The sequence below is a fragment of the Paralichthys olivaceus genome, chromosome 7 (assembly GCF_024713975.1).
Source record: "Paralichthys olivaceus isolate ysfri-2021 chromosome 7, ASM2471397v2, whole genome shotgun sequence".
NCBI classification, from domain to species: domain Eukaryota; kingdom Metazoa; phylum Chordata; class Actinopteri; order Pleuronectiformes; family Paralichthyidae; genus Paralichthys; species Paralichthys olivaceus.
Window position 1 is genome coordinate 26,104,475 of NC_091099.1, and position 10,111 is coordinate 26,114,585.

At 39.4% G+C, this 10,111-nt stretch overlaps 1 protein-coding gene across 1 annotated transcript; it reads right to left on the reverse strand.

Annotated features, from left to right (window-relative positions):
• Positions 1-5,005: 5,005 nt before the first annotated feature.
• LOC109624091 (sialidase-3-like) lies at positions 5,006-6,054 on the reverse strand. The gene is given in 3 exon segments (XM_069528559.1): positions 5,006-5,365; positions 5,404-5,737; positions 5,818-6,054. Coding segments are annotated over 3 exon segments (717 nt in total). The 3' UTR covers positions 5,006-5,219.
• Between the last annotated feature and the right edge of the window lie 4,057 nt (positions 6,055-10,111).

Consider the following 10,111-nt stretch of genomic DNA (forward strand, 5'->3'; position numbering starts at 1 on the left):
GAGAAAAGTAAACATGGAAGGCAAAATAAGGCTTTCTTCGTCCTGCTATAGAGAATCCAGTCCCTATCGTTTTTTTCCCGTCCATTGTGAGAGGAAGAATATGTTAAATAGTGGGGAAATGCCCTGCCTTCTGCATCTGCTGGCAACTCTTTTGCCATCTCTGAAAATGGGATTCTTTTCGCCATTGCACGCACAACGGTTACTCTGTCAGCATCTTCCATTTTTGCTGGCCATAATGCAGGGTCATGGTAATCAGGGGAATGAGCCCCTCCTCCTCGCTGTGACTTTGTCTCTCACTGGTAACCTCTGACTCTTCCTCTACTCTGGGGGATGGATCCACTCCTCCTGAATCACTGTGTCTTTCTCTCTCTCTCCCTTCTATCTCCTCCCCTTCTCTCTCACTGGTAGCCTGTTCTTTCTCTATCTCACTGGTAGCCTGTTCTTCCTCTCTCTCATCCTCTTTGGTAGCCTGTTCTTCTTCTCTCTCATCCTCTCTAGCCTCTCCTATAAAGGTGAAAATATTTCGATAAAAAGGGCTATATCTAAATTAACAGGGGTCAAAATGAACCATTTAAAAAATAACAAATTGAAAACCCCTTAATTTGACGATTTAACACAGAAAAGAATAGACTGATCAACTTGGCTAACTCTATCCCAAAGACTACAAAAGTTTAAAAATCTAAGGTTTTTTTTTTTGTTCCCAAAATTGTCAAACGCCGAAACACAACCACAGAATTCGCTTGTGCAGCTCCCAAACACATGACGTCGGGATGACAAGCCCATTTATTACGGATAAACCAAAAGGATTATTTACAACTTTAATTGGATAGGCTATGGATATGGACTGAGTGAAGTTATGGCTTTCAGAATCATACCACAATAAAACTCACGCTATTGTATTCACTTAGAGCTCATTAACTGCACATTTCATCGACCATTTTTCACTTGACCAAGGGGAATCATGTCAAGGGTACTTTTATTTATCACCAGACCCGCGTGTATGTCCGCTGAACTTCCAGAGAATGTTTGGGGAACAAGGCGGAGCCCATTCATCTGGCGAGTTTCAAGTTAACGGCAATCAGAAACGAAGTTACAGGCTACCCCAAAACGTCACGTTTATAACCCATTCGTTACATCCAACTCTATCTAAATGGCAATTCCACATGTTGCCATGCCACTGGCTTATTTTAAACCATGAGCCGCGTTACACTGGCTGTAATTCAGCTGACTGGGAATTATTCTCAAATCAATTCAGCCTGATTGGAGTGCGCAGCGCGTGCCTGCCTGAAACATTTGATTTGGACATGGGCCTATTTGCGGGGTAATGTGCATATTCTAAGATTCAATTATATATAGGCGTATGAAACACAGTGTAATAAAGCCGTTGTGGTTATCAAATTATTCAATGCCCCCTGTCTGTCTGATATTGATCTCCGTGTGACTTTCTCATGTGGTGCTGTGCTAATATGTTTGACACGCCGCCTGTGCCTGTGTTACTTGACGACGGGGCTGGAAAAAGTTGGCCGTGTCTTACCTGGCTGTGCTGCACAGCTGCCTTTACTGGTACCTGCAGCATCACCTGAGTCTTTTCTGAAATATTTATACAGAGATCCCCTCAGGCTTTCGTCTTCTTCCTCTCTTTTTAGCCTTTCTTTTTTTTTTTTGGGCTCCTGACTTGTGCATGTTGAATCGACTTGCGCAGCGCGCACTGACCACTAATGGAATGATGTCGTCTTTTTTCTTCTCCAAAGACCAAACCATTTTGGCATTTGATAGGGGGTTATTGGCCGTTTTTTCAAGGGCAATGAAGGCAAACAATCTAGGAGTCATTAATTGAATGCAAATAAAGCACTTTTCTTCTCTAAATAAACACATTTTGAAGTATACATACAATAATTAATCCCAACTTCATGGGGGTCCAGTTATGGGCCCCCCCCATTCCAGGGCCAGTCCAGGGCCCGGGACAACGTACCCGTTTGTCCCCCCCTGTCGGCGGGCCTGGGCACAAGTTTTACGCCGGATGCCCTTCCTGACGCAACCCTCACCATTTATCTGGGCTTGGGACCGGCACTAGAGCTACCCAAAAGAGTGTCCCTAGTGGCTGTTTTTTTTTACACATTCAAACATCTGTACTTTTATAACACCTTTTTTACATTTCAAATATCTGTACTTTTAGAACATCTTTGTTTTTACACATTTCAAATATCTGTCCTTTTAGAACATCTTTGTTTTTACACATTTCAAACATCTGTACTTTTAGAACATCTTTGTTTTTACACATTTCAAACATCTGTGCTTTTTTTAAAACACATTACATTTTCTTTTTTAACACCTCACATCACCACAATCGCGCCCCCCTGAAGAACTCTGGCGCCCCCTAGAGGAGGCGCGCCCCACACTTTGAAAAATGGGGGTATTCACTTGTTACAGCAGAAGTAGACATTAAAAAAGGCAATATAATATAAATGAAAAAATGTGATCAAAATACAAAGAATAATAATATACACCTTTGACATCAGATGCAGACATATTGGAATGGATATTGAAATAGATCCATATATATGCATTTATAGAAACGTCTTAAAAATAAAACGTATTAGCAACGTCTGTGCAGTTGGAAGGGTTTATCATTATTCATAAACACAGTTGAATAATTAAGGTCATTAGGCTGTCTTCGTTTTCACATTACTTGTAGAGATTTTTTCTTATTTATTAAATAATAAATGTGTTTACTGAATTGAAAGACTAAAACTTCACAATATAACTGACTGATTCCCAATACTACTAAAATAATACAACAATACGACAAATAATATCTATAATGATAATAATAGTAGTAGTAGTAGTAATCAGGAGATTTAAGGTGTTCAATTGTGACAGTGGATGATGGTCAGTTTTGAAAAGTGTGTGCGTGTTTGTGTGTGCGCACTTATCTTTGAGGGCCAATTCTGGTTCAATACTATCATTACCATCAAATTGAAAGGGCTGCTTGAGGGTGAAGACTTGGTTTTAGTGTGTGTGTGTGTGTGTGTGGCAGAGAGAAAGAGAGAGAGAGATGTTAGAAGGATGGTCCGCTTCAGTCTACACAGGCCTGTAGCAACACACTCAGTGCTTGCATACATCTCGTGCAGTATCTGTTCTGTCATCATGTTAAAACACATGAAATACATCTGCTCATCTGGTCGTCAGGTGATAGCAGCCTGACACTGTGACTGTGATCTTACAATGAATGGAAGTCAATGCAATGTCTTAACAAGGACAAAACGGAAACATTGCTAACTGACGGGTTTGTAAGAGTTTAGAACAAATCCAAAGATTTTTATTCTTGTTTTTAGTGTTATGACAAATTGACCTCTTATTCAAGTATTTCAACTCTCTGAAAAATGAAGGTGTTTTACTTCAGTCTATCAACAACTCATTTTGCAGTAGCTACATAAGAAGTACATTTAGTTTTACAATATTGACTTATAGTTTGAAAACTTTTTTCTTTGCACTAGATACCTTTATCGACTGGTTAAATGTGTGAAGGAAAAGTTAACTGGTGTGTGATGCTGGTCATATCAGATATTCTTCCATATGCAAACAGCTGCCTTCCACCCAAACATCCCCCCAGGGAGCTGTTTGCTCTTCCTGGCATTCTCAGTCATATTTGAGTTTTATTCAATCATGGCACACTTAAACACTTGTTTCCCATATCTCTGTGTGTCTCCACAGATTGTGGACCATTAATGTCGGACAGAGAAAAGTGAGCGCAGCCCCCGAGATGAGGAAGTATGATGGAGTGTAAATCTCTGAAAGTTGACCCTGCTACACGTGATTGCATTTAATTTCTTATTTAAATTTTTAATGTAAAGTTATGAATGCGTACCCTTGCCAAAACCCAACAGTCCCCTTATCAAAACACATTCACTAGATCCAGATTATTATTTGGATTTGCATCAAATTTCACACACTTCACAACATTTGTTTCATCATGAGTCATGAATCAATCTCTGAGAAATCAATGAAGTTGCTGAAAAACATCCATCAAACATCTCAGTTCTTGCCTGACCATTCTGCAACTTTTTTCAACATAATTCATCCAGTAGTTTTTGTGTAATCCAGCAAACTAACAGACATACAAACAACACAAGACAAAAACATAATATACAATTTACTATATATATGTATTTTTTTATATTTATTTATTGTTAAAATATAATATCCAGCTGGTTAAACTCAATGTCGGCCGAGAAATGAAATGTGGGTAAAAAGTAAAACCAAAAAGAAACAGAAGATGAGCTCATTATCTATCTCATATCTTATTTTGTTTTCTACAAAAACGATGAATCTGTTTCTTTAATGAATGCAGACATGTGGTGGCTCCTGACTGATGCATGTACAAACAGCTATTTTTCCTCCTTCAGCTTGAGCTTGAAAATCTACACGACTATAGTTGTGTTTAAAACCTTATTGTTGTGAGGGGCCTTCCTTTCACTTGAAAGGTGTCAGTGTTGCATTGACATTGGTAAGAGGAACAATACGTTTCCTGCTGATTTTGGTTTTTGGAAGATCATCAGTTTCCTGTGAGTGGAAACTTCTCTTTTGTCTTCCCAGCTGAAGACTCCAGTTATGCAGAGTGAGAGCACGTGCAGGCAGGCAGGTCGGTTAGTGACAGACGGGTACACCAGCCATTTTATTTAGCGTGAATAAAATGATTGGTCATGTTTACTACAGTCCTGTTAGGGCGGCAGACAAAAATGTTTTTAAAATGTGTTTTTATTGATGGCTATGGGGACGTGACAAAGATTTACACTGAATTACACTGGAGAAGAACATTTAAACCACAATTGTTTTCATGTTGGTTTAAGACAAAATGTCATGAAGGGATAACAACAGTGCTGAAATTGACATCACTGTCCAATGCCTTGCTCGACCTGGCTGTAGCTAAAAACCACAGGAGATATCTGGTTCATTTCTTTGTCGTCCCCACGCTCCGTGAGACACGCAAACCAACCCTTAAGCACTGGTTCCACTGTTAATGATCCAGGGTTTGCTCCATTTGTCGGGATTCTGTGGGGACTTGTTCAGATACACTCCTAAATTAATAATTTTTACTGGATCACTTGTGTGAGTGAAGAGCAGCCAGGCGTTGTTGTGTTCACCGCTCGTATTTGCATCTTCACTTTTGAGCTTTAAGCTTCTCACACTCCAGCTTCTTCTCGATGGCCACTTTTACTTCAGGCGTTGCAGTACACAATGCTATTGTCTTCGCCATCGAAGAGCTCTGCCATTTGACATTCACCTGATTCGGTTTGAAGCATTATGCCAAACTGCCACTCTTTGTCTGGATCATCAGTGTACAGAGCAAGTGCATATGAAGTACAGGCACAACATTTCAAACAACAGCAACAAGTTTGTTTTTTGGATAAGCATGGACAGGAACAATCAACCCGCCGCTCTTTGTTTGAAGACCATGGCCTGGCCCGACAGCAAATGTGGCCCAGCCACCGATTTCGTGCTTCTTTGAGGTCCAATCTGTCAGCCCGCTCCAGGTTTCACCATCATTGGTTGTCGTGATGTAGCAGAGCCGAGCCTTGTTGCAGCCATGACATAGCTGCCACTGTTCTGAGTAACCATTTTGAACACAGATGAAAACAGGAACAGTTTTTTTGCCCTTCTCCTCATACACTGGGCAGGGGTTCATGGTACGGAATGCTCTCATACATGCATTTTCCACTTCTTTGACCTCCGACCACTGGAAAAGATACAATTCAGACTCTAGTTCTGAATATTCACATGTATTTCAGCCATTAGAAAAAAAAATGCTGGTGAGACAATTCCCTGAATATTACTCTAGTCCTACTTCAGCTTTCCCGTTTTCATCAGCAGCTTTTCTGCAGTGGAATCATTCAAAGTCTTCCGCTTCTCTGCAAAGGCGAGAAAAGTTTGATGGTTTCTGTTGTAGAAAAGAGCAGGAATCCTGTACACACATCCCTGCTGAGAGTCAAAGACAGGTTGTTTCTCAGGTTTCTTCTTAGGTTGTTGGAGGTTCTTTAGAATTTCACCTTCCATGATGGGTTTACACGCAGAAAACAGTCTCCACAATCATCCAGGTCTGCTGCTGCAGTTTAAGAGTCATGAAGATAGAGGAAATTCCCCAGCTGGAGCAGAACCAGAAGCTATTTGAAAGTTATTTTCTATTTATCAAAAATGATATATTTTTTACTTTTCTAATACTGTGTCACAACAATTATACCTGAGATGTTTAATCCTGGTTAAAATGAAAATAAAAACAAAGTCAATATGAAAATCTAAGCATCTTCAATTAGTCACTTTTTGTATATAGGTCTGTTTATATTTTTAATTGATAATGTAGAGAAATATTACTTATTCTCAATCATTATCTTAGACTAGTTTCTTGAAACACCAGTCAGACACATCCTCAGGGTCATAGGATGTTTTGTGTCTTGGGGGTCAGCTTCCTCTTCATAGTCTCTCTAACTATGGGTGTAGATGGAAATTCAATTGAAATAGTTTAAAGCATATGGAGAAATGGCCCTTGTTGTCACTGTTCAGGCATATGCAGTGGAGCGACTGCATACTATTTAAAAACAGTATGAGCATTAACAGCACCACCCTGCAGCCCGTAAACATCAAAAATATCCCTCTTTCCTCTCCTCCTCCCATTTCCCTTGTTCCCCTTGCTCTGCACTGCTCTGCCCTGATGCTCTGTGTCCACTCTTAATGGTGCTCATAAAAAAAAAAGTAGAGCTGACAAGTGCTGGAGACCCAAGTCAGGGACCCCAGAGAGACAGAACTAAGACTAAACTGCTTTTCAGGAAACAAAAGTGGGAGAATCAGCTCAAAGTTTAGTTTCGGTTCATGAACTTTCAGCTCACTTCTGGGCAGCAAGGAGGAGGAGCGACCAGGAATAGCAGGGGAAGTGAGATAAGTCAAGAGCAGCTTTTTTAATTTCAGCAGCTGACTTCTTCCTCCTCCTCCTCTTCCTCCTCCACTAACCTTCTACTGTAATGCTCAGCTCAGGGAGAGCGTAGGAGCAGCGGGATGCTTTTTCTGCAGTGTGCGATGTTGAGAAGCTCGACCATCTGAACCTGCAGCGAAGGACCACCCTGGTTGACTCTGTGCTCTCATAAAAACAACTCTCTCCTCACCATTGCTTTCTTTTTCCACTGCTCCAATGAGAGCTTTTGAACGTCTTTATTTTATTCATATCATGTTGATTTTGCAAGTTGGTGAAGATGAATCCGAGGCTCCTGCAATTCAAGCAAATAATTATGAATCTGTCACTTTTGACCTGAAACCTTTCCAAGAACACAATTAAGGAGACACGGGTCATATGTTAATGAGTTCATTAGTTTTGACTTGGAGAATATAGTGGTTAACATGTTGGGTCCAGAACAGAGTTTTGCGGGTTTGCAAAAATGTACCTGTGCAAGACTCTTCGCTCCCACCCAGGGCAATCCTTTACGATCTATGGTGGGGAGGTGAGGGGGTTCACTGTGTCCTAACGTAATGTATCCTCCAGGATTTATACAGTTTGAGTTGCTCTACAGTCCCAGATAGTGAGGATACTTTTTTTTAGAATCAGTATTTAGTTCTTTGAGGAAAAGCTAACCTTTCAGACCGGGTTGATAATGGGTTTCCATGGTTATGTGATCCTGTCATCACACATGTCTGATGATGGGGTGAAATACCAGTGACATCACAGAATGATGCTTTCTGAGTTTGTAACTAGAACCCATTTCCCACATCAGGTTTTTCACTTTCACAACCACATTTCGAACAAGCAAAAACATAGTTAAAGGTGAAATTTATGTCTGAACCAGGAAACAAAGATATTGAACCATTCTGTGCAGGCCATTCTGGGCAGGCCAGGTCAGAGTCATGCTGTAGCTCATACCGCCCCTTCAACCATCAACAGAAATTAAACAAACAAAACAAAAAAGAAAAAGATCAGAATATTCCAAGGAAATCTTGAAATAATCTTGGAAAAATGACAAAATTCTGCCAAAATGTCTAAAAATATTATCATAAAATTGCCAGAGTGTTTCCAAAAAAGAAACTAAACTGTATTATCAATAGTGAAAAAATACCACAGAAATAACAGCTAACTTTTAAAAAAACGGAAATTTTGCCTAAATTCCCAAAAATGATGAAAGATTTTCCCGACTTTTTTAATAATAATTTCAATAATTTCCCAATAAGTCTCCAAACAGATCTTAAACTTTTCCAAGATGATTCCTGGAATCCCTGGAAAATGTCCATACAAAAAAAGATCTAGAATTGAGCTAAAAATAAATTCTTTTTTTTTTTAAAAAGCACAGATTTCTTAATTTGCTTCATGCTGGTGGTTCTCCCTATGACAGAAGTATTATTTGCATGTTATGTACTCCAGCATTCAAATACTCGATGGTGTTGGTTGACATACAGGTTTTCATTGGTCATTTGATGAGAGCAGAATAACATTTAACTTGGCTCTAGTTTAGCTTGATGGTACTTCAGTCGAGATTTAAATGCATTTCCCCAACTATTAGTAGGGTCATAAATAGTAATATTTGTATATACAGATTGTAATTTAAGGACTAGAGGCACCTTTTATGTCACACAATAATCAATCAGTAGCTCAAGTGAGGGGCTGCATGCCAGGCAGTTTGGGATAAAGAAGGACTTTATTTGAACTGTGAATCAAGCAAAGCTGCTTGAGTGGAGCTCCAGAAAAACATAAATAGGGATAATAACATAATAGATCCACTTTAAAGGAATCCAGGCACTTTATTTCCAGCTTTTATTGGTCAATAACTTATGTGATAAACGTTCCACCGCTTTTCGCCGAAATAGCTGCAACTATTACTATGCCAAGTGGAATAAAACCTCATAACACCCAATAACCAGAGTATCAACCAAAATGACTTTTAACAGTGCCAGGTAACACATCATGCCATGGATGCTTAGCTGGAGTGAACATGGATTATGGCCTCAGGTTCTGTTCTCCATGTGTGTAAGTCGTTAAATGCTCATTGGTTTAACTTAAGTGATTATTATAAGAGAGAGCTCTGATGTCAGTGTGGAAGAAACATGAAGGATCAGGTAAACGCCTTGTAGGAGCACATATAAACACCCACTCTTCTTTATATGATGTCCAAAGTTGACTACCTAGAAGTCACATTCATTAATTTACCATAACCAGGGATCAAACTACCCACTTAAATAATGGACGACCCCCTACTGATGATATACTGTATATCCAAATGTTATGTATTCAAGTTAGGGTTGGTAAGTTGTTTTCTGAAACGCGACAAATTATTTCATTGGAACTGAATGAAATGATGTACCTGTCCGTCACTGCTAACTCACTAACCAACCTGCCTGCCCTCAGCTGAAGAGACATCGCTGAAGCAAACACAAGGGTAAAGTTGGCTTCCGGCAGTTGTCAGGCAGTGTTTCTTATTTTGGGTGTGTAACTTTGACAAAAGAGCCGATGGGAGGTCTTTTAAAGTGTAGCCTGCTCTAGCTAGATTTTTCCAAGATTACCAACCTTAGCTTTAAATAATGCAATTTTGTCAGACTTATATTAAATTGTTATATATGTAAAAAAAGGAATAAGAACTTTATTTCTATAGCACATACAGAAATGATCATCACAAGTAGCTATCTTTGCAATGTTGATAATGACTGAGCTCCAGCAACACATTTTTGCCTGAGCTATTATTATTAGTAGTAGTTCAGCAATGATTTTTGAACATTTTAGACACTGGTTTTAGTTGTAATATGACTTTAATGATTGGAGTGACAGTGTTTTAAAGGCCCAGTGTGTAAGAATTAGGTGAAAGGGATCTATTGGCAGAAATTTAATGTAGAATAATTCTCATGATGTTTTCACTAGTTCATTTCATCTAAATTGTATGAATTGTAGTTTTCTTTACCCCAGAAAAGGCCCTTTATATTCAAATACTTTATATTTACATGGAGGGGACCCTCTCTACAGAGGCCACCATGTTTTTTACATTAGTCCAGACTGGACAAACTAAACACCTTTTGAGTTTTTATGACAATTAAAGCTACCACAGGTTCTTTTTCATGTTTGGAAGGAGAGGGTGAGGTGAGGGGT